The 23,740-nt window shown below is 37.0% G+C and overlaps 5 protein-coding genes across 6 annotated transcripts; 2 read left to right on the forward strand and 3 right to left on the reverse strand.

Annotated features, from left to right (window-relative positions):
- The first annotated feature begins 1,290 nt into the window (after nt 1-1,290).
- LOC103937049 (GDSL esterase/lipase At2g40250-like) lies at nt 1,291-3,416 on the forward strand. The gene is given in 5 exon segments (XM_048590456.1): nt 1,291-1,732; nt 1,735-1,916; nt 2,398-2,425; nt 2,428-2,661; nt 2,835-3,416. Coding segments are annotated over 5 exon segments (1,080 nt in total). The 3' UTR covers nt 3,029-3,416.
- Nucleotides 3,417-3,548: 132 nt separating this feature from the next.
- Nucleotides 3,549-5,916, reverse strand: LOC103937055. 2 transcript variants are annotated; one of them, XM_009346976.3, is made up of 5 exons: nt 5,287-5,916; nt 5,087-5,163; nt 4,890-4,926; nt 4,663-4,765; nt 3,549-4,544 (listed from the first exon to the last, which is right to left on the reverse strand). In XM_009346976.3, exons 1-5 carry the CDS (start codon nt 5,582-5,584, stop codon nt 3,929-3,931), a joined length of 1,131 nt encoding a protein of 376 aa, XP_009345251.2. In that variant the 5' UTR covers nt 5,585-5,916; the 3' UTR covers nt 3,549-3,928. The 2 variants fall into 2 exon arrangements, with proteins under 2 accessions (XP_009345251.2, XP_048446760.1); XM_048590803.1 differs by having other exon boundaries at nt 4,663-4,774; nt 5,287-5,915.
- A 5,636-nt stretch (nt 5,917-11,552) lies between these two features.
- On the reverse strand, nt 11,553-15,371 carry LOC103937072 (sorting and assembly machinery component 50 homolog). The gene is made up of 4 exons (XM_048590388.1): nt 14,726-15,371; nt 13,817-14,302; nt 12,535-13,047; nt 11,553-12,051 (listed from the first exon to the last, which is right to left on the reverse strand). The coding sequence occupies exons 1-4, from the start codon at nt 15,260-15,262 to the stop codon at nt 11,968-11,970; spliced, it is 1,620 nt and encodes a 539-aa protein (XP_048446345.1). The 5' UTR covers nt 15,263-15,371; the 3' UTR covers nt 11,553-11,967.
- A 180-nt stretch (nt 15,372-15,551) lies between these two features.
- On the forward strand, nt 15,552-22,056 carry LOC103937556 (mitotic spindle checkpoint protein BUBR1-like). Its single transcript, XM_048590389.1, has 6 exons — nt 15,552-16,114; nt 16,202-16,346; nt 16,509-16,666; nt 16,937-17,021; nt 17,113-17,854; nt 21,586-22,056. The coding sequence occupies exons 1-6, from the start codon at nt 15,957-15,959 to the stop codon at nt 21,975-21,977; spliced, it is 1,680 nt and encodes a 559-aa protein (XP_048446346.1). The 5' UTR covers nt 15,552-15,956; the 3' UTR covers nt 21,978-22,056.
- Nucleotides 21,502-23,651, reverse strand: LOC103937080 (non-classical arabinogalactan protein 30-like). Its single transcript, XM_009347002.3, has one exon. It carries the CDS (start codon nt 22,945-22,947, stop codon nt 22,420-22,422), a length of 528 nt encoding a protein of 175 aa, XP_009345277.2. The 5' UTR covers nt 22,948-23,651; the 3' UTR covers nt 21,502-22,419.
- Between the last annotated feature and the right edge of the window lie 89 nt (nt 23,652-23,740).

Here is a 23,740-nt window from a genome sequence, read left to right on the forward strand (position 1 = left end):
TGACGTGGCCTAAATATCAAGGCACCTCATACGCTTCTCAGTCTTTTTCTTTTTAGTTTTCATTTTATTTCTAATGAATTTTTAAATTTTTAAATAAAAATGGTTTTTACCCTTCGCATGGCGTCATATGGAATATACTTACTAATTTATGATCCGGCACAGACAAAATAAAAACTTTATTCTCGACTTTATGAAATTTTTTATAATTCTTAACGGTCCCTTAGGAATTTCTTTCAAGGCTTGTTGAATAATTTTTACGAATTCTATCATGTGTTTGGTAACTATACAAGAACCTTGAATCATTCTCTTAAAGTACATCATTAGTTACTTTCAAAACTTGGGTGTCCAAAGAAAATAATTGCTTTCCTTAATAAATCACTAAGACTTTTGTGATAATTCTATATGTGAGTATAAAAGGTCTTTATATATATATATATATATATATAAAATTGATGAATGTCCAAAAACGAACCCCAGGCGTCCAATGAGTTTGTTCTCGCAGCATGGACATAACTAGCCCGGCCCGCTGTTGATGGGTAGAGCTCGAGCCCAGAGTTCAAAGCTTCAGCCTACCCCAAAACCTGGCCTGTTTGAACCCAATTCAGAGTCTAAATGAATAAATTATTATTTTCCGTCTACAGATCTTCCCTTCTTTACCCTCTATCTCAAAATAGAGAGACTTTTTGGGATGCTCGGAATACGGGTCAAGACATCACATATTAAAAATGAAGTTTTCTTGTAATAGTATAATAAGATATGACGTACCATCTCGTATTTTGAGCATACTGAAAAAAGTATCAAAAATGGGCAAAGGATGAAGAGATGGAAGTTGACTGAAACGACTTACTTGGAAAACTCTTCCGTCCAAAGAAGAATCTTCTTCCAGTTAATATGAGATGTTAAAAACCGATTTAGATAAAACTTATCTTTTATTTTCCCATTTTAACATTTTTTTAACACTAAAAAATAGTTATTTCCGGTTTTAATGTTTAAATTCTTTTAATCTTTACTACTGTAGACTAATCCGACGGCGGTAATTAAAATTTGGTTTTGTATGGAAGTATAGTGCATAGACTTTTCCATTTTTGTAAAAATTCTAATTAGTGCATGTATTATGTTAGGGTTTGCCAGCTCCTTTACACTCTAGCTAATTAAGTTTAAAAATAATTTAATCAAATCCATACTCAATCATCTCAAACTCTATATAAATTAATACGTTGGGGATCCATTTTTAATAGATTTCTTAATTAATTGCGTCTTCATTTTTCCCAGAAATTAAACACATTAATCATGGAGCAAAAAACCACCGTCCTCTTTGTACTCTTATTCTCTTTGGCCTCCTTTCTATCTCTACTAATCCCAACCACCGCATCTCCGCCTGTATCCGCCGTTTTCGCCTTAGGCGATTCAACGTTGGATTCGGGCAACAACAACCGCCTCCCATTCACCCTTTTCAAAAGTGACCATCGTCCGTACGGACGGGACTTGCCAAACCACGTCCCGACGGGAAGGTTTTCCAATGGAAAACTATCAACGGACTTCATGGTCTCCAAACTTGGCCTCAAGGACTTGTTGCCTGCTTACCATGACCGGAGACTAACTGACCGTGACTTGCTCACGGGTGTCAGTTTCGCGTCAGGTGGTAGCGGTTTGGATGATCTGACCTTGGCCGTGTCGAAGGCTACGAGTTTGTCGAGGCAATTGGAGGACTTTGATGAAGCGTTGAGGAGGATGAGAGAACTGTTGGGGAGAAGAATTGTAGTGAGATTGTCAACAACGCTGTGTTTGTGATTAGTGTTGGTACTAATGACATGGTGTTCAACCTCTACGATGTACCTGTTACACGGAGGAAAATTGAGTTTTCACCTTCAGGGTACCAGGATTTTCTTCTCAAAAGACTCAGGTCGTTCATTCAGGTATATAATTAAGCTAGCCCTTAATCAAGTGACCTGGTGAATTGGTAACATTAACTAGCGGGGTTACGATCGAATCCTAGGTTTTTTGCTGTAATTTTAGCCATGCATGATTGTGATGGTTAATTGAGTCTATGATTCTAAAGTTTTGTGTGCCTGCATGATTATTCGTGCAAGTCCTTTCCCTAAAAAAAAAAAATTAAAATTTAATAAAACTTCATTGATAGTAATTAAGATCAATTTAGATCTACCAAGATGATTTTTAATTTTGGTATGTACAACCAATTAACAACTAGCTACTTATGTTTAGACCACATTAATCGATTGTCATTACTAAAAAAGAACATCTAAAGGGTTGTCTAATTAAGGTAGGGTTTACTGTTACAATTTTACATGTTGATGTTATAACTTATAATTTAGATAAATTAATAGCACGACCTTCGACATGCTATGCTTATAATGTTATTCGTGATATGCATGGCAGAACCTATATAAGAGGGGAGCGAGGAGATTCAAGTGGCGGGTCTTCCGCCAATTGGATGTTTGCCAATGCAGTTGACCATTGGCAGCATCTTCAATGGGCTTCGGCGTGTGTGCGTGGAGCAGCAAAACAAGGACTCTCAGGCTTACAACACCAACCTCCAAGGCCTCATCCAAAGATTACAAGCCTCCCTCCCCGGTTCCAGGCTCGCCTACTTCGACACCTACAATCCCATCTTGGACATGTTCAATAACCCATCTAAATATGGTAAGTATGTGATTTTGAATATTGCCACGCCTCTTATCATTTTACATACCTAATATACATACATACATACATACATACATACATATATATATATATAAATGTTTTCTTTGATTATCTGTGCTTAATTTTTTATCAATTTTCATTTTGTTTTAATACTTGATATATGTGTGTAGGGTTTGTGCAAACACATGCAGGATGCTGTGGAACAGGGATGGTGGAGTTAGGTCCAATGTGCGGGAAGCTTTCTCTGACGTGTCCAGACCCTTCTAAATTTTTGTTCTGGGATGCCATGCATCCTTCCCAAGCAGCATACAAAGTTCTTGCTGACATATCAGAGAAAACTGTCTTGCCGCACCTTACTGCTTGACTGGATATGGATTGATCAATTTTTTTCTTTTTTCTTGTAATTAGTAACTTGGACTAGGTGAATACGGCAGGATATATATATTGCACAATCAGTTCGATCCAAGAATGCACTCTTTTCCTTTTTTTCAAGTTTTGAAGTAATATAAATTTGGTTAGCTTTTGTATTTTTTGGGGAAATAATCCTTGGTTACTTTTGAAACATTAAAATATTTTCTTTAAGAGCATTTTAAGTCATTTTAAAAGTATTTCCAAACGACCTCGTAATCATACATGTTGAGAATTTCAATACATTTGACATCAAATGTGGCTAACTGTAGCCTACAAAATAGGAGAAAAATAGTAATTCTTTTTGTGTTTTGGCTAAACGAAAGACAATTCATGTGATCTAAAACGAAATTTCATAAGGAAAATTAATGTTAATATTATTTGCAGGAACATATGGTTTCAGAGATAACGAATAAAAGTTAATAAATTTTCGAATTCCAAGAAATATTGTTCTTAATCAAGCACCAAGATTTTGGTTTTTTATTGACCTAAAAACTAATAAAACAAAGAGAACCAAGCAATAGGAACCTAAAAACTCTCAAAACAATGTACATATATGACCACCAAACTGTGCATATTTGGTAATGCCAAAAAACACATTCGTCTGTTTATACCTCGTTATTCACCAGTTTTTGAATCATATGCTAATAATATTGCTATCTATATATCATGGATCGATACAGGACATTACATACAACAAAATCCAATGATCGAACAACGAACAAGTAGACATCATTACCTTTTCTGTGACGGTAGAATATGACAGTGGTCAAGTTCAAAATTCATTAATTTGGTTGAATTTAATTTTGGAAAGTACCTCAAGATCTCACTTAGAATAATATTAATATTGTCTCATTCATAGAGTGAGGTCCAGAGTACTTGCCATGTTCTTCCCGTGCTTGCTGTCACCGTAACCAGTAGTACGTTCTAATTTCTTCACGCCAAGTTTCGAAGACGACGACGAGGACAAAGAGAGAGATAAACTACAACCCATGAGTAGTTTTTGATGATTATCACCTCCACACTGTAAACCTTTTCCGAATCCATGACCATGTTTTGGTGGAACTTTTAGTGACAGATTTAAATCCAAGTCACTGTTGTCTGTGTCCAAAGCCTTCCTTTTCTGCATGTTTTGCCCTTGATGATCACGAATCGCTGCACTCCAACTATGATAATCTTGGCATGGCCTGTGGATCACGGTTTGATATGACTCATCCCGAGTAATTTGATGCCTCCTCCAAGTGGTTTGTCCAGGGTTGGGAGATTGGAGATTTGTATGTAACTGATTTGCTGAAGTAGTCATAATATTGTTATTGTTGCTTCCAAGTATTCTTTCAGCAACTGAACCATAAAGTCCAATATTTCTGGTATTATGATCAAGTAGTCCAGTAGTCCTACTTGAACGGTATGGGCCGTATATCTGGTGGTGGTAGTGGCGGCCTTGCCACGAGGAATGATCTGTAGCACCATATCTAATACAAAAAAGAAGATTGAAATGGTTACTATCAGGATTCAATGAAAAATGAAAAACGAAAAACTATAAAACACTTTATTTATAAATTGTTCAAAATTAAGAGAACCATTTCATACCTTAATCCGGACGAAGGCCATTGTTTGAAGCTTTGTAGCATGGAGAGTTGAGTAAGGTTGTAAAGTTGGTTATCTCCACCTTCCATAAAAAATCCTGCTTGATCTGTCAAAACTGTCACATAATAAGAAAGCAAGATCTCTCAAGATTGTAAATATGTAAACCCTAACTTTCGTATTAGTTTTTGGAAGAGTAGGTGAGCCTGTGTGCAATTTGTTAACTTGTTCACCTTGATTGGGGTCTTCCATCTTCTTGCTCCTATGCATCTGATGATTAAAATCAAAGCCAGAAAATGTAGAAATACTAATCAGATATATATATGAACCCTTAATTTATATTTATGCATAGTACTGAATCTTATAGATAGTACACTTAGCAGAGAAAATATATAAAGATCATGAAATCGATCTGGATCAAATCAATTACTTGAAGATGGCTTTTGACATGAGCTATACTAAGACCCTTAACATTCATCAATTGAAGAACCAACTTGGGAGTTGCTCCTGCACCATTAAAACACAATTATTAATACTTCATTAATTAGGAACCAGGAACTGACGGGGAAGCTAGGCTAATCTCATAAATTAATCACAAAACCTAGCTTTGATCATACGTACTAAACTTACTTTCTTGTCCACCTAATCTTTCAACTGCATGAACAAAGCGAAGATGGAGATCAGGTGTCCATCGAAGCCGCGATGTCTTGGAACGAACATACTGCCTTACAGATCCAGAAGCTCCCTTCTTTTCATGATTTTCGTCAATGTTGCTAGTGCTGGAGCTGACACCGTTATTGCTCAGCTGAAGGCCATCTTCATCCACCTCATCCTCTTCACCCTCATCGTCTTCATGATCGTATTCCCTCTTGCTGGTAGAAGGGCTTGATTTAGAAACTTCTTCCATACTGGTGCTTTCACTCTTCATCCCTAATCTGTTTTATGTTTTGCTTCCCAATAATATGGTATTGGTGGGCAAGTGATGGCCAGATCTTGAATTCATCATATTTCTCTTTAACCATGAAGTGATCCTTGATGTTTGGGGAGATCCATTCTTTGCATACAAGCTAGCTATAGGCAGTTGAGCTAGCACTTGCAAGAATGGAGAAATTGGAGATGGAAATTTTATATATCCTGGCTAGCTATAGCTAGCTATGATAAATACATGATACTACTAATAAAGTATTTAAACATCTCACTCTCTCTCTCTCTCTCTCTCTCTCTCTCTCTCTCTCTCTCTCTATATATATATATCTATATATACATTATACAATATTATATGAGCCTTGCATATATGATGCAAATTTTGTCCAATCTTTCATGTACGTATATATATAGATACATGACAGCTTTATCGATACTTTAAAACACTCATACTGCACTTTGAATGTGTAAAAATATAAGGAAGAAAATATAAATAAAAAGGGATGATAATGACTTTTTAAAGAGTGCTAATAACATGTTTCTACACACACACAAAGGGTTAGGATTTAAAGATACACGCTTTTGACACATGTTTTTGTGGAGTCCACTCCGCAATATATATCAACTATCCAACCATCTATCTTAATAATTTTGGATTTCTCTAATTTTTTGCAAGGAAAATCTATGAACGATGCACTAAAACATAGACAATTTGAATCGTTGAAATACATTACAAAATTGGCCCTATAAAATGAATGTCAAAATATATATTAAAAGCGTGTATTTTTGAATCATAACTCATACACACACACACACACATAGTACATGGATACATCAAATTATTTACCCAAATGGTTACATGCTTATTGGTATAGTAGAACTCATTACTTACCAAACTACATGGGAGTTTGTTAATAATCGAAATGAGAATAATAATTTACTTAATATATGTGCAAACTATACTCAAAAAGAAGGAAAAAAGACGGGGATTTCCCTTATATACAGGTTACATATATTTGTCATTTCCAAATCTAGTTAATATGTGCTTAGTACTTTATACTAATCATAGGATATACTCTCTTTTTTTTTTTTTTTAATAAATAATAACATTTGTAGATTTTTGCTATAAGTTATAGTTCATCTTCGTCGTAGTCTAATTTGTGGTACGAATTAACTGTAACATTTTGGATTCAGATTAAAATATTGTTGCCTCCTGTTAACGTTGTCATGTCGATTAAGAGCTAAAGACCACATGGAAACTGGTAGTCAACTTTGAGTTAAGAAGAAACAGTGGTTTGCGCGCGACCTGTGAAACCGTAAGAATCCTGTGCTTGTACCTGGCTTTATCAAACTAAAAAAGAAGTTTAGGTCGTCAGCTCGTGACTTGTGTTTGGAAGAAAGGAATTAAGATTCTTTCCCCATTTCTGTTCGGGGCTGATGGATAGAAAATCCATATCACTCATTTTAAATCATGTGGTTCTTATTAGCCGATTTTATTGGTTCACCTCATACAAACTAAAGGTATGAATCCTCTTTCTCTCTCTTCAACAATCCAAATCTATATCATTGAGCTCCAAGCACAGAAATTTGTGAGAGGATTTCGACTTTGAAGAAAGAATACCCTATCTCTCATTTACATGCATTAACTGATTAACACATTATTATTATGAGGCCGGGCATGCATGAGAAATATTGACCTCAAAATATTTGAACTGAAACCAAATATTCTGGCCTCGTGTAACTTGTAACCTTCATTAATGCTAGCTTACAACAAAACGTGTGTGTGTATATATATATATATATAATGATGAATCACTGCATATGATATACATATATACATACATATATATACATATATATATATCATCAATTCATCATAATAATACGTAACCACTAAAGACTAAAGTTGTTCATTCATCACAAGCATCCTGAGAGAAATCACAGCCGTCAAAGAAATGCTAGCTATGCCTCTTCAAAAAGGTTCATCCACCATCACAATCGTTTACAGTCTACTTTAAATGAAAACGAGGAAAAGGGCGAATTAGTAATTACGACCTGGATAATACTTTTCTCATTTCTAATAAGGAAGAAAGTCCTCGACTCCTCGTTATTTTTTCTAACGTGGCATTATTTTGTTATTCAAATGTCTTATTTGAAATCGTTTATTATCTTTCTCAGACTTTTAAAGATCATCTTTTTTTTTTTTTTTAAATTAGTTCGATTTTGCAATCATTCAACCTACATATATGTACATGCAAATTGATGATTATTATAACAAATAGCATATTCTCAATAAACCGTATATCACGTTACAAGGAGATGATGAATTTCCTCCTTACTAATAAAAACAAGGGAAGCATTACCCTTATTAATTACTACAAGGTCATATATATTATAAATATTCTTTATAATGTTTTCCAAAACAACATTATATATCTATTTTTGTGCACATGACATTTCCATGGACATGAAGGGTTCTGGTTTGGCCTGTGAAAACTATTAAAATAGAGGAGGAAGAGAGGTTTGTCTGAAAGATTCGGCAGCACCCAACACCTACTCCATATGATGAATTATAAGTCAACTCCCAAGAGTACCTCGGTTATATTTTATGTTTTTTTATTTTTTTTTCAGTTTTGTTATTGCAATTGTTGATTTATTTTTCTTGCATGAAAACTCGTGATCCTGTTTATGCGGATCGATTTGCTTGAAGATGAGGATGTCTGTCGTTTTCTCATCTACCTAATTTAATAATAAGCAATCATCTATTCAGCATCATCATGTGTGTGTGTTGCAGAAAGAAAAATAGGAAGGAAAAAAAAATCAACAAAGACTCGCAAATTATTTTTGTATCGTTTTGACAAATGATCAAATAACTTACATGAACTTACAAATTTTAGTGCAGGTTGAAGCACATTGTTCTAATCAATTCGGCTAACCTAATGTGCTACAATAACTAATGTATACAACTCTTAACTTCTCTCAAGTCTCTCAATTTTATATTAAAACAATTCTAGTTATTTCTGTCCTTCAATTGACTAATTTTGATCCTCCTTGGCCTCTTCATATGCAATGGTCTATTTGTTTGGACCACATTTGAAAGATGACTTTCTATGCCTCTCACATATATCGCGAAGGCAATGTAGTTACGGACAATTTTGCTAATATGGGTTTGTCTTCTCCAACTTTAGTATGACATGTTTCTCCTCCAATGGTGGTTCATGCTGCTTTGTTTTCAGACCATGTTGCCCGGCTTCCACTTCTCAAATTAATGTGCATCTCGACATGCAGGTTTGACTCACTTCTTGTTTTTTTTCTTAACCTTATGATGTTGCTTGTTCTGTTTTGCAGGTTTAGACCTTTAGGTTCGGCTTTAGAGGAATTAGGTTTCATGCCCCCCCCCCCTTTTTTCTTTTTCTTGTATTTTTGTTGTTTTTGTTTCTAGAATGGTAAGGTTTATGTCCCCCCTTTCTTTTCATGTATCATTTTTATACTTTTTTCTTGTATTATGAGAGGTTAGGTTTATATCTCATCCTGAATAAGTGTACCCTTTTTTTTTTATATCAATAAAATTCCCTCATACCATCAAAGTTTTCTGAAAAAAAAAAATTTAGACAATTCAAAGTAATTGACTATGTAATGTTATTTAGACAGAAACTTAACTTAATTGTTGACACTTTCTAATATTGATAAGTCTCACATACCACAATCTATCTAATAAGAGAGCATTTTAGCAGGTAGTTAGTGTGTTTAAATAGCATTATTATTTTATATAGGTAAGAGTTGATTATTAAGAGTTTATCACGAACATTGTCCATGTTAGGGGCACTAAACTAATTAATCATATTTTAAGCACCTCATTTAGTATTCTATTGGTCGGAAAACACATTAATTATTATTACTCTTAATTATATACGCCACAATACCATCCCCAAATATCAAATATTGATATACGTATACGTACATTTACTGAGCTTATATGTGTGTGTGTGTGTGTGTGTGTGTGTGTGTCAATACTCACCAAGGTCAGGAGAAACTTTTTAATGTGCCCATAATACAACCCGGTAAACCAAATGTCATAATACAATTGGTTGAAAAGTGTTATTTTAAAGTTTTCAACCAAATGTAGAATTACATTTCTATATACCGGACCGAGTTCACGACAAACTGAAAAATCTGTCCAAGGTCATATGACTGTATACCACATATTCTTTAATCAATTAACTATGAGCATGTTGAGTATATTATAAAACAAGTGGTGTCACACAATACTATAATAACGTATGCATGCATCAAAAGGAATAACTTCGAACCTAATAATATTTTAAGTAATCTCAAATTATATTTAATCTCCCTTTCATTTCTGCCAATTTGTGAGGCCCGCGAAGGCGATATGTTACCCATCCTAACACATTATGTATCGTTTGATAGAAATGTGGGGTAACATTCCAAAGATTTTATCGTAAACAATATAATATTCCTAGTTACGTCAAGAGAAAGGAAAAAATTTAAATGTGGAGCGCTATAAGTTGAAGAAGAAGTTCGGATTCATTAGGATAATCCACTATTTTCTTAGTTACATCAAGAGAAAGGAAAAAGTTTAAATGCGAAACGTTTTAAGTTGAAGAAGAAGTTCAGTTCCACCAAGACAATTCACCATTTGCATAGCTCGAATTTTCAAGAGCGTCTATCTTTTCAACCAGTTACCAAATTCATGCCCTTCACATTTCTTTCGTCAATATTGCTTGTAGGGTTGGTAGTGAAGTTTGAATACAAAAATAGACGGGAAACTCAGGAATTACAAGCATATTAGTAATGCTTTGGCTCCCTGAATTGCAACATTAAGATTGGACGGAAAATATAGGATAGGAAATAGGAAGAAAAAAGATGTAACGATCGATATATATTCAATATTCAGAGGACTTTGGTAATAATTCTTCAAATAAAGTCAACTATAAGCACCCAACATATAGTAGCATATATACATGCCCATTTTTCCTAGTGAGACTACCACACTACGACGGAGCCATCACCGTCACTCCGGAAGAAAACTATCAGAAAAGAAAAATCCGAGATTCTACGATGGAACTGCGAAGCAAAAGCTAAAAAGCCAGTCTTATAGTACGTTGTTGTTGCAATGACAACAACAAAAATCCAACTAGCTTGTTAAATTATGAGAACATAATCTAAGAATCTCGCTAATTAACTAACTAGGGCAACCGCATAAAAACCAAGGAACAAACAGCCAAATAAGAAAACACACTAAAACATGAAGACTGCAGGCACTCATGCTGTCATACGGGTGAACTGTCGAATTAGTTCTTGAATTATCATATTAGTGGAAATTACGTCCCTAAAATTATTCTTTCGGTAAAATAAGTCTCTAAATTCATTAAAAACTGCTAATTTCATCCTTAAAATAATACTCAAAGCTATTTTATCCAATTTTTCGTTAATTTAAGTCACATGACACATTTTAGAGGATATTGCCAGCATTTTCTTCCCTAAAAGCCCATAATGTTGCATATAGGTTGTGAATCTAACGACTGATCTATCCTCTAAAGTTAACTCCATACACTATTTATTCGAAGAAATAAGTCCTTAGACAATGAAAAACTACTTATCTACTCTCTAAAATGGATCACATGCAAGTCACGTGACTTAAATTGACGAATTAATATTGGACAAAATAGCTTTGAATCTAATATTAGGGATGTAATTGACAGATTTTATTAGTTTAGAGACTGATTTTTCCAAAAAAAAAAAAATAGTCCAAGGATCTAATTTTCACTGAGCTGATAATTTAGAGACTAAATAAGTAGTTCACCGTATAATTCAGAGATTAAATAGGTAGTTCACCGTATATATATGTCTCACTCTTAAGTCTTAAGATGTTCACTTGTGAACTCGTGCAAGAGCAGACCATTTGCAGTATCCACTTATTAGTAAGCACTTCCAAAGAGCATTCCCATTCGTAATTAACAAAACCCATATATATCGATCAAAAAACTAAGGGCACTAGTTCATAAGCACTTCCAAAGAACCTCAAATTGTTTCACAAAGCCTAAACCCCAAACCAGAACATGCATGTATTGCTTATTATCTATACAGTCAGATTATATTGCTTATAACCTCTAGGCGGCCGTATTTCGTAGGGACAACAACCCCAGCAGCTCCTACGGAGCTTCCAAATGACTGAAGGGACTTCGGTAATGAAAAGTTATAGTACTTGTAACGATGTCTGAACTAAGATTCTAAGAAAATGAGCAGGGCTGTCAATCCGAAAGGAGGAAAAAAATACCTCAGGTACCTCAAACGACTTGCTCTTTATGTCGCCCTCAAGTTTAGCCGAACATCAAGTATCACAGGTAAAAAACAAATTCCCAGATTCTATGACGGAGCTGAGATGCTGAAGCGAAAGCCAGTCTTCCCACAGTCATGCTCAAATTGCTTCAGTATATAGTAGTAGTTGCACTGACAACAAAAGAACGAGCTTGTTAAACCCTGAGATCATAGGGATCTTGCTAACCAGGCAACCAAATAGAAAGTATGAACCAAACACATATACGAACTCGGGCAGAACAACAGATACACACAAAAGAAAACAGGCATGCATCACATGTATACCCTACAGAGGAGTTTAACTGATGAGACTTGTACAAGAACAGATTATTTACAAAATCCATTTAAACATAACCATTTTCCAAAGATTTCAGAAGCCTTCTTGAATCGAAATTACCATGTCATAAAATTAGATTGTTTTCCCAGACCAGCAGCAACCCAGTATATAAGCAGACAAGACCATGAAAAAAAACCCTTTTGAAGAAAGAGGATCCTTATGCCCATTACTGCATGCAATCTATCTTCATATAATACATATCACGGATGCAAGAATTATATGTACCATGAATTTCCTTTCTTAAATTTTTACGTCAAAATCAGATTAAAATAGCTAACCTCTAGGCGGAAGAATTTGGTAGGGACAACAATCCCTGCTCCCACAGAACTTCGAAATGACTGAAGGAACTTCGGGGCAGAAAAGTTTTGGAACTCATTCTCCGTCAATTTTGCCAGATTCCCCGCACCTGCGAAAATATGACCGTGCACTCCATGTTCTTTTAACCAGCGAAGTGGAAGATCGAATGAAATGTCTGCAAATGCAGAAACAGCAAGATCTCCTCCAATAGAATCTCTTCCAGGAAATTCGGAATTCTCCTCATTAGAATTATCTCCAACATGCCTTCTTGGTTCAGTGGGGCCTAGTCCCCTTGTCTTGAATCCCCACACTATCGTAGGGCCCCCCACAGAGCAAACTGGAGAGAAATCACCACCCAGGAAGAACCGTTCTGGAAGGGATGAGGGCTTGTTCAAGAATCCACACCCCCATGGAAAAATAACTCCAGCGGAGATCCCAAAATTAAGTGCAGCATGATAAAATCCTAATGGAACTCCATAACGAATATCAAACTCCTGCAGCATACAGTAAGAGAAGAAAGTTAGTAAGTTTAATAGCTAATAGGTCTAGAGAATAAGTGGAAAGGGGGTAAAAATCGATCCTTAATTTGGTTCTTAACAAAACCCATATTTAGCCATAAACATAGATCAACTGATTTAAGCAAAAGGCCACAAATCCAATAAGAAGTTGCCACTTTTTACTACCTTGAATCAGGCAACAAGATAACAATGCACACAATTTACTACAGGACAAAGAAAGCTTCATAACAGACTTTCAGATTTTGAAAATCACTAATTAGCAAACAATCATATTGGTTTTGTTAATTTCCAAATAAAAAGATAAAACAGGGTAGAGAAAAGAATGGTCTTGTTGTTTTTCTTTCATGTTCCTCTTCTAATTATGCGTAGTCAAGAGGGTCAGTAATATGCAAGAAAATGAACAGGTTGTATCCAAGATGGCCTACTAGAAAAAAGCAGTCATGGTTATTATTCAAGAATATGAAATAGAAGAACCGTTCCAGATCAGAAATATTAGAAACATCTCATTATGCAATGACAATCCTGGGAAACGTTCTATCATTAGTAATCTAAACATGAAATTATGATTAAAACATTTATAGATCTCTTAAGCAGGTGGGTATACGAATGACAATCAAAAGCATTTAACATGAAAGACATATATACATAAATTTTTTTTTTTTTCCCTTTTCCTTTCATCAGTTCGGCTTAAAAAGAAACTAAATAAAGAAGAGAACCAAAATAAAGAAGAGAATGTGTACTAAACCTGACGCAAAAACCTTGTGCTTCGATGATCAGGTGCAATGCCACCAATATGACTCGTAGAAACAAATGAGTAACCTCGAGTTGGCCTCAAAGGTGAATTTCTCCTATCAATCTTAAATGTGTATTTGATTGAAGAAAGTAATCCATGGCCGAGCTGCCTTCTTATTGACCTCGAGGCCAATTGTGATGGGTCTGCTAGCGTTCGCCAACCCAGGTTGTATGCCAAATCATGGTGTTTTGATGAAATCAGTCCAAGAGAAAGCCCCATCATGCGCTCTTTATAAGAAGAGAACTCCATCCAATCTTGGGAAAGCAGGAATGCTCGTGCCGTCACTGGAGTTACAAACCCTTTGAACCTGGGCATAAACAGGCCAGCACTTAACTCCGAGGTTTGGTTGGGCCCATACGCCAAAGAACCATCCCACAAATCCCCATATCCAAGCAGATTTTTGAACTTAAGTGTTCCTTCAGCAGTCCATGACCTAGCCTACAAAAACATTACACGTAAGACATGACGGATACCATGCTTATGCATCTGTTCACAATTAAGGAACAAGAGAACACAACATATTAGGCATTTTAGCTCCCACATTTGCATTCATCACTTAACCACGCCTCCTAGTTTCATAATATCATGATCCTTCGGACCGAAACAAACTGGCAGCAGGAGATATGGATAGGTTTTACCAGTATATTGGTATCGATGTGGGATTTAAAATTTACAACACATGCCATCTATTTCACGCCCATATGTGCAAGTAATTGATATAATCCAGATTTCCATTTTCTCCAATTTCTCAGAAACCAAACAGTCTGTAGTTATTCTACGTACTAAACCCTAATCTCACCAATTCAGCAAACCAAACCAATATATACAAATACACGAAACTTATAGTAACAGAGAATGTACCGCCGGCTTCGTGTAAGCACCGATTTCGCCAGAAATTGGACTCTTAGTTTCGACGACCTCCACAATAACATTCGTAGTTCCAGGCAGCTCCGGCGGGCCAGAATCGAGCGTGATCCGAACCGCGTCGAATATTTCAAGCTTCTGAAGCTTCGCATTTGCAATTGCCGCGGCCTCGAGCAGCTCTTGCATGGTGGTGGCCTTCTTAATCTCCGCCAGCTCGGCCTCGATCAAATGCTCCTTCGTCTTCGTATTGCCCTTGATCAGAACGTCGTGGACCCTCAGATCGACTCGCTCGGTCGACATCCGACGGACCAGGTTCTCTAGCTTGGACTTCTCCGCGCGCAACCGCGCCTCCTGGGAGAGGGGATTTCGTGGCAGAGGTGGCTCCTCCTCCTCGTCTTCGTCTTCTTCTTCGTCCATTTCGTCATCGATTTCGTCGGGTTCGGGCTCGTCGTCGACAGTGCCGTTGACATTGGAGGGAGTTTGCTCGTCGCGGTCGTCGTTAGCGTTTTGAGTTTCATCGTCGGATTTTTCCATGGGAGAGAGATTATGGAAGGTGGAGGGCGGCGGTTTGGGAAAAGAGGTACAACGAGCGACGGCGGTGATGAATTTTGAAGGCCACTCAGCAGTGACTTGCTGCAGTGGGTGTGATTGTGTGAGGCTGCTCTCTTTCTGTTGGGCTTTCGCGGGTCGGGTTTTTTTTTTTTTTTTGACGTTTTATTTTATTTTTCTAAGGATAAATTTAAAGTGTATATTTCATTTTCCATCTACGATAATACAGTCTAATGGTAACTATTTAGACGGACATACCATCTAATGATATTTTTAATCACTTATGAATGAGAAACTTGAGGGCTTGATGTGTTTTCTATAAAATTATAATTGTCATGAGGTCCTTTTTTCTTAATTTACCAAATCAAATATTTGGCATGTTATAAAAGCAAGTCAAACTCATAATATAATACATTCAACGTTTAAAATCCGCGAGTAATTTGTATATTATCTTAACTGAGTTTCATTATCTTATATTATTTGTCATGATCATAAGTAATATTTTTTTACTTATTAATACTATGTCATATGGCGATGAAATATTAACTTTACCGTCCACTTATATTACAAGATGTGAATAGTGTCACCGTCATGCTCTAAAATATCTGTCACAGAATCCAACTCTATACTTTACCCCAAAAAAAAAAGTTCAACTCCATTTAAATAGGAGTTGCGCGGTATGGGCTCCTTCCTCATTTCGAAAATTCAAATAAAACCTCCCTCCCCCTCCTCCACCTCCACCACCATTACCACCATGTCCAACAACGATCTTCTCACCTCCTTAATCTCCGACATCAAAACCTACTCCGGCAAAGACCCTCTTCTTCCATGGCTAAGGTACCCTCTCGCCACTTCCATCTCTTCCTCTCTCTATCAGTTACCGTTTCATTGTTTAACCCATTTGATTTCACAATGTGGTCGCAGAGGGATTCGAAAAATGAACGACTCACTCCCACCTCGCACTCTGAAGGAGAAGCTCCCTCGCTTCTTGCAGAAATGCGCGCAGACATTCGAGTCCGATCGGCGATACCGAAATGACCTGCGCTACATTAGAGTTTGGTTAAAGTTGGTAACTTTTCTACCCCTTTCTTTGTGATTGCGAGTTTCTTCTGGGTATTTTGGATTTTGATTGATTCATAGCTACTGATTGGTTGCTGAGAAAATTGAGGGAAATATATGAAATGGGTTCGATTCGGTTTTTCCTATTCTTGATCTTTGTTTTGTGGAGTAGATGGATTTTGTCGATGATCCAAGAGCTCTGTTGAGAACAATGGAGGCGAATCAAATCGGGACAAAGCACTCCTTGTTCTACCAGGCATATGCTCTCGACTATGAAAAGAACAAGAAATTTGAGGAGGCTGAGAAGATGTACCACTTGGGAGTGCAAAAGTAAGTCCTCAGCATTTTCCTTTTCTAATTGAATCTATCATGATGCTCTCAATTTCTGGAGGAAGTAAAATTATACCTGATTGGTTTCTGTTTCGTAGCGTTGGATATGTTGTTTAGCTAATTTGTAGCTTAGATGCCAATTTGGAATCCAAATTTGTAGTATACGTCTCGAATTCGAGCAATAATGACTGTAATATGAATGTTTCTTCTGTGTATGTACATTTCTGACTTGAACCGCTGCTACATGACATCTTATTAACTGCTGAACAGCCTTGCAGAGCCCATTGGAGCGTTAGAGAAGTCGTACAAACAGTTCCTTCAACGCATGGAGAGACACAGGAGACACAGAAACCAGGTAGTTTATTAATCTTATTTGGGTGTAGAGGGATTGTAGTTTGTGTTGTTAGCACTCCTTTTAACCGTAGAAAATTGTTATGCATTGCCAGGAAAAGAGGACCGTGAAAAGGCCTCTGTCGGATCGGACTATCCCTCCAAATGGAGAAAGAAACAAAGAAAATGCCTGCAAAATCGGGGCCAGGCCTATAGAATCCCAACATGATCAGTCTAGAAGTAAGCGTCAAGTGACTTCTGGAAGAGGGTCAGAGGAACCGAAGATGTTTGCCGGCGATGATACAGTTGTGGTGAAGTTTGTAGACACTGCCATTGTTGGAAAGTCTGAAGCGGAAGATGCGTGTCATCATGGATTGGTGGATCCTACTGTAAACATGAAAGAGGCCATGAGCGCCATCAACGACATGTTTCGAGAGCCTATAGAGACGGCTCCCATTAGCAGAAGATCTCACCAATCCCAACCGAAGAACAATAATGTGGACAGTGGATTCCAGGTATTTGTTGATGACGACTTGGATAATGGAGGGAAATCAGAAAATAATAAGGAAGGATTGAGTAGAACCGCTACCCACCAGTCTCACCAAGAACCTTTAAACATTTTCATTGATGATGCTAACGATAGCCCTGATCAGAGTGACGTCCAAAATGCGGCTGCTGATTCTACCTCACCAGCTTCACATAGAAATGTGTTTGTGTTTCCAAATCCGAAGGATCTTCCAGGTGAAGGTTCCAGTGATTTGGATGTTGGAGGCTCATCTCGACCGAGGTTCAGGGAGGATACAATGGTTTGTAGGTTTGTTGGGGCCACCATTTCGGATGAGCCAGAGGGCTGGTTTGGTATTGCTGTGCTTTGAAAAAAAGCTGCTGTGAGAATAAGTGGCTGTGCTGTGAGAATAAGCGGCTGTGAAATAAAGCCAGCAAAGTGTTTGGTAAATTTTTTTGTAAAAGTGCTTTTGGAAACAAAAAGCAGTATCATAGTGTTTGGTAAACTTTTTTGTAAAACAGCTGTGACTGTGTGAAATGACCAAAAAGGGTATATTACTAGATGTGCTATTAATTTAATTTTCTTAACAAATAAAAGTGAATTACTTTAAATATATTTTATTTTTAGAAGAAAAATATTTATAAACTTTATCTTAAATATTAATTAGTATGACAAACTACTTTAATAGAAATATTTTAGAGTGAATAGTTAGGATTCATTAGTACAATATTGTTAATGTACTTGAAAGTAGTTTAATTAGATGCATTCATCAAACTTGTTGCTATTCTATTTCTTAATGCCTCTATCTCATTTGATCCTTCAACTTGATAATTTTGATATTCATCATCATCATCATCACTACTATCGCTTTCTTCACAAAAGTCCCTGGGGTCATCAAAATGACGATCACGTTCAGAATACCTCCGTATGTAGTTATGAAGAGCCATTGTAGCAATGACAATCTTCACTTGCTTATTGAACGGGTAATTAGGCATATCCCTTAAAATTGCCTATCTTTTCTTCCATACCCCAAAAGTTCGTTCAATGATAGTCAGGTTACATGTGGATGTACGTTTATGGCAGGTTTTAGGATAGTCAGGTGATACCAGGCTTGAAGTTAAAAGGTGTCACTTCATTAACACTTCATGATGTTTATTTTGTTTTTGCAACATTTCGAAGTTAGAGAAATTATACCACCATTCCATGAATCTTTTAATTTTCTTCTACACAACAACAGAGTCAAATCGTCACACCGACCTCTCTGCTTGAGCATCATGTGACACACACTTGTTTTTTCGTTGCTAGCCTAGGAAAGCAGAAGGGAAAATATATATGTTAAACCTTTTGAAGTGATTGTGACACACACTTGAGCATCATGTAACCTACCATTTGAGCATCATGTAAATTTTTCTGGAGTCACCATGAACTTTAATTGCCTTCTAACTTTTGATCCTCGTTCAAATAGTTATTAGGCCTTTATGGGCCACTGGATTTCATTTTGATTAATGTTTGTCAAATGTTATAAGAATTACAACGTTCTATATGTAAAGGACGACATGCTCCCTAAAATTTATGTTTATTTCTATCTCAAATGCTCCTTTGAGTAGTTAGACAAGTTAATAATCATTCATAGATAACGTTCTATATGTCCTTGCAAGTATTTTCTTACTTTTGCATTTGGGTTGAGAGAGAGAGAGAGAGCTTAGTTTGAAGTTCTTTTAGGCCTGCTAGCCAATTAACATGATCACTTTTGTTTCACATACAGTATAGAAGTTAACAGTTGTAGGTTGCATGCAGCGCACAACTGATTACAAGATCCATTTGTATCCTTTATGTCTTGCTCTGTGGGTGGAAAAGAACATACTAATGTGGTACATAATTTGACAAAAAATTGACACATATACATACACATAAATATATATACAGTTTGATACAACTTAGCTTCGGTGCAGTTTGTAATATATATACAGTTTGATACAACTAGCTTCGGTGCAGTTTGTAATATATATACAGTTTGATACATATACATACAAGTCCAAAAACCTCAAGGGAAAATAATCCTCCAAATTAAACCCTTAAATCAAGTCGTACCCTTCTTGAACTAGCAACATTAGCGTTCGATTGGTGCTAACCTCCTTCTCTGAACCTAAATAATTAGTGGCAAATACACTCTGGATTATGTTATCTAAAGAACCCTTCTGCAATATTGCTTTCAATCCCACAACCCTATTTTCCTTCATCTCATCCCAAATTATCACAGTTTGGGTTCACAGTTTGCAATACAAGAGATTACAGTTTGTAATACATATACATACATATACATACATATACATACAAAAGATTACAAGCAGGTTTACTTATCACCAGAACAGAAGAAACTTTACATACATATACATACATATACATACAAAAGATTACAAGCAGCTTTACATACATATACATACATATACAGAACAGAAGAAACTTTACTTATCACCAGGCCTTTATAACCAGTCAATCATTGGACATAAAAACAACGCTACCTAACACAATTGTTGTTTCTCAAGCAGCTTAAAGACATTTTCCTGAAATAGAAAAAGATAAATTTTGGCAAAAACCAATCAAACACAGACAGAAGTAGCATTACCCATGTATCTCCCCTTCACAGGTTTTCTAAATAATGAAGAAAGAATCTGATCTCATTTCTAAGAAAACCCTCTTTGTTAAATCAAATGTCTTGAAGCACAACTGTGAAATTGAGGCAAACTATGACAGTGGAACCGCAAATCCAATTTACATTTTCCCCAATGATTGAGAGCATGTAGCCAACAAAGTTGAGGGAATTATAAGTATAACCAAAAGAGAATTACAAAAGTGACCTGAACTGTAAAATTCACCAAAAATAGCTCGTGCAACCAAAACACGTGATAATCACATAAACCTAAGAAGTTCTTGTTCCCTTTTCTATTTATTTCCTCTTTCTGTTTCCAATAAACAAAGGACAAAAGCTGTTTCAAATTCTTCTTCTGGATTTGTTTTGATATCTTCCCAGTCGACTCAATTTGTGTCATTAGTGAAAGGGAAAATACAATGGCATCATGTAAAAAAAAAAATTAACCTTTCCAGCAAAAACCAAAGAGAGTAATAATAAAATTTATTATAACTTGTGCTATTATATTATATCAATGAAAACAAACCAGAATTTTGGAGAATATAAACCCTCTGACTTCTTGGCTGCGATCTTCAATCCTGCGATCTTCTAATGTGTCACCTGCAACATAAACCCGGAACTTCTGAGGAATATTTTGACCCAAAAAACACATGACAAATCAGAAGCACATGACAAATCAGAAGCACAGTTCACAGATTAGAAGCAGAGCAAAGCAAATTATCCCTGACATATACCCAAATCAGAAGCAGACCTTCTTCAAAAAAACGAATACAGAAGTAATCAAACTTCTCTCTCAATTTTTTTTTTTGTTTCCTCCACAAACCCTAATTTTTTCCCCAATTAATTTTTTCCCAATTAATTTTTTCCACAAACCATATCACCTTCCCCAATTAATTTTTCCCCACCCTCCATCCCCAATTGTTTTTCCCGACACCCATACCCTAATCCCTTTGCTCTTCCCACCCCTCTTTCCCTAATCTCCCCATCCCTAATTTGAAAAATCCAAACAAAGAAATGAGAAGCTTACCTGGAGAACGAGAGAACGAGTTCGCTGGTTTTTGGAACGACGGAACGAGAGAACGAGAGAACGAGAGAGAGCCTAAGGTTCGGGTTATGCGAGAGAGTCCTGAGGTGAAGGGCGTGCGAGAGTTTTCTGGAAGAAAGGTGAGAGCGTCGGTGAAGGGAAAGCGCGAGGGCATTTTTGGGTTATGGTATATTTCATTAAACTGGGTACTGTTCACCCGTGTGTGGGTGAAAATAAGCTGCTTTTGGACTACAAATTGCAGCTTCTTGTCATCTCTTGGTTTTGGGCTTTTTTTCACCCTCAACTTTGAAACAAAGCTGCTTTTCAAAGTTTACCAAACACCAAAAATTTTCATAGCTTTTTTTCATAGTAGCTTTTTTTTTAAGCACCTCAATCCCAAACAGGCCCAGAGGAGGTCGAAAATGCTTGCCACCATGGTTTAGTCGACCCAACAATAAACTTAAAGGAGGCCATGGATGATATCAATAACATGTTCGGGAAGCCTATGGATTTTGTAAGAAAGAGGAGAGTGAAGAAGCAGGACAGAGGAATTGATAGGAAAGAAGATTTTGGTGGGTTTTCTATACTTCCTGATGATAACTTGGACCAGAAGCAAGAGAAGAAAATGCCAGATTTGTCCGGAAGATCAAGAGGTTCGGATTTGTTCGAGGCCACTGTAACAACAAAGGAGGCCATGGATGAGATCAATAAGATGTTTGGAATGCCCCTGGACTTCTGGGAACAATTTAATGGCGGGGTATGTGTGTGCGCGCGGGAGTTTTTCGGATTTGTTGTGGAATGAAATGAGTTGTGTTCTTTCCCCATTCATCCCTTGTACTTAAAAGTTTCCAATTTTAGTTTGAGCCGAATTGTGCCTACAATCTCATACACCTTGTCCCCTATTTTCTACCTAAGCCAAAGAACAAGAACTTTCGAGCACCTGGGGAACCTGGGATGACAGAATCCTAAGGCAATCACGCGCTGTCATGTTTTTTAATTATCCCGCATCCAAGGTGCAGGAGAAATTGGTTAGTATCTCTTCGAAAGAAGGGATCAAACAAGTAAATGAAACATGTCAATTCATCACTTTGCAGTACAAAACCAGTTTATTCAAGAAGCAATACAACTTCCGAGACACAATAACATTTAGAACACAAAAATCAAACAATAGAAAAAGAAGAAAAAAAAGTAACAAAGGTTAACTTTAGGAGGAAAATTAATCAGCGAAAACCCGGTGTTCTGAATCAAGAGTGAGTAGTAGGGCAGTTAGAGGGACGGAAAGCCAGGGGCCCTGCAGCATAAACAACAGCCTCATAGTTCCTCCCCCACAACCTCTTGTCCTCGTAACGAAGCGGGGCACCATACAGCCCGTAATTCACATTGCTGAGCTCACTGCACTTTTCCAGAGGAGAAGAAACAAGCTTCACTTTGCATCCATGGAGAGGATGGTCCAAAAGATGTTGTCCAATTTTGAAGCCATCAAGCTGTGCATAGAAGTAGCCCTTGACGTCCGTCACGAAAGACTTGTAGAAGCTGACCTGGCCCTTGTGGTCCTTGCAGATGACGCTGATTTTCGCCGACGGAATGGGCTCAGCCTCGGTCAAGGACCATGTTCCATAGTGGTCACAGCTCTGGCAATACACCACGCCTTCCACCACCACATGGTCCGGTTGCTCGGGGGTTTTCGGGGAGTAGTCATTGGCGGTTGCGGATGGGAGGGAGAGGGATATGAGGAGGGAGGAGATGAGGATTAGAACACTCCTGCTTGCCATTTCTTGGGGGTTAGGGAAAGGATTGTAGGAGCTTATTTTGAAAGTGGTTAGCAGAAAAGCTGGGTTGAGGGACGAGCGATTGGATGGGGTGGTATTTATAAGGTTATTGGATTGTTTGGCGACACAGTCTAATGTTGTCGGACGTGGGAGCTACTAAGTTGCATGTCAACTACCACTACGCGAAGGCCACTGGCATATGCCTAATCAAAATCTTCCCAGTATCTCTATGCTTTCTTATATATATTGATATTGAACTTGGATGCGATGCAAGAGGGTGGACACATTCCCGTAATTAACTGACCTAACTCACATCAGTGAATTATATTTTTTTATTAAAATTTTAATACTAGTTATGTTTGCATATCATATCGACTAATTTGATTTCTGATTTATGATCATTCTGGCTAATTTAAACCAAAGCATCCTAGTTGAAAAGTCAAAACAATTTTGGCTAATTTGATTTCTAATTTATGATCGTCGAATACAACACCATTTGGTGGTTTGATTCCTCGCATTAGCAAACCGCACAATGGTGGCTAGAAAGGTTGAAATGCCTCTGTGAGTCTTCCTAACCCCTGAAAAGATGAGCTACTAAAGTGAAACCACTAACTGGTCCCTTTTTCAAAGGAGACGTCTTTAATCTAATTTCTTTTAAGATTCCTAAATTCTTAAGTCTTTCTTTTTTCGCACTTGCAAGTCTTCGAATGTTGAGAGAATGAATTTCACGTTGGAAAATTAAAAACCTTGCATGCATCATGTTTGAGACCTTCAATCCAATCCGCTCAACCAATTG

This window comes from the organism of the source record quoted next, unplaced genomic scaffold (genome assembly GCF_019419815.1).
Source record: "Pyrus x bretschneideri cultivar Hongxiangsu unplaced genomic scaffold, Pyrus_bretschneideri_v1 Contig32, whole genome shotgun sequence".
Taxonomy (NCBI): Eukaryota; Viridiplantae; Streptophyta; class Magnoliopsida; order Rosales; family Rosaceae; genus Pyrus; species Pyrus x bretschneideri.

Excerpts from the sequence above, each read along its gene's own strand:
- LOC103937055 (XM_048590803.1), bottom strand. The coding sequence starts at position 5,584 with ATGAAGAGTGAAAGCACCAGTATGGAAGAAGTTTCTAAATCAAGCCCT. Across the intron at positions 4,927-5,086 it reads ATGTCAAAAGCCATCTTCAA|ATGCATAGGAGCAAGAAGAT; the intron begins GTAATTGATTTG and ends TTTAATCATCAG. Across the intron at positions 4,775-4,889 it reads GATGGAAGACCCCAATCAAG|TTTTGACAGATCAAGCAGGA; the intron begins GTGAACAAGTTA and ends ATTATGTGACAG.
- LOC103937072 (XM_048590388.1), bottom strand. The coding sequence starts at position 15,262 with ATGGAAAAATCCGACGATGAAACTCAAAACGCTAACGACGACCGCGAC. Across the intron at positions 14,303-14,725 it reads GTGCTTACACGAAGCCGGCG|GCTAGGTCATGGACTGCTGA; the intron begins GTACATTCTCTG and ends ATGTTTTTGTAG. Across the intron at positions 12,052-12,534 it reads CCAAATTCTTCCGCCTAGAG|TGCAACTACTACTATATACT; the intron begins GTTAGCTATTTT and ends TTTTGTTGTCAG.
- LOC103937556 (XM_048590389.1), top strand. The coding sequence starts at position 15,957 with ATGGGCTCCTTCCTCATTTCGAAAATTCAAATAAAACCTCCCTCCCCC. Across the intron at positions 16,347-16,508 it reads TTAGAGTTTGGTTAAAGTTG|ATGGATTTTGTCGATGATCC; the intron begins GTAACTTTTCTA and ends TTTGTGGAGTAG. Across the intron at positions 17,855-21,585 it reads TGAGCCAGAGGGCTGGTTTG|AGGAGGTCGAAAATGCTTGC; the intron begins GTATTGCTGTGC and ends AAACAGGCCCAG.
- LOC103937080 (XM_009347002.3), bottom strand. The coding sequence starts at position 22,947 with ATGGCAAGCAGGAGTGTTCTAATCCTCATCTCCTCCCTCCTCATATCC.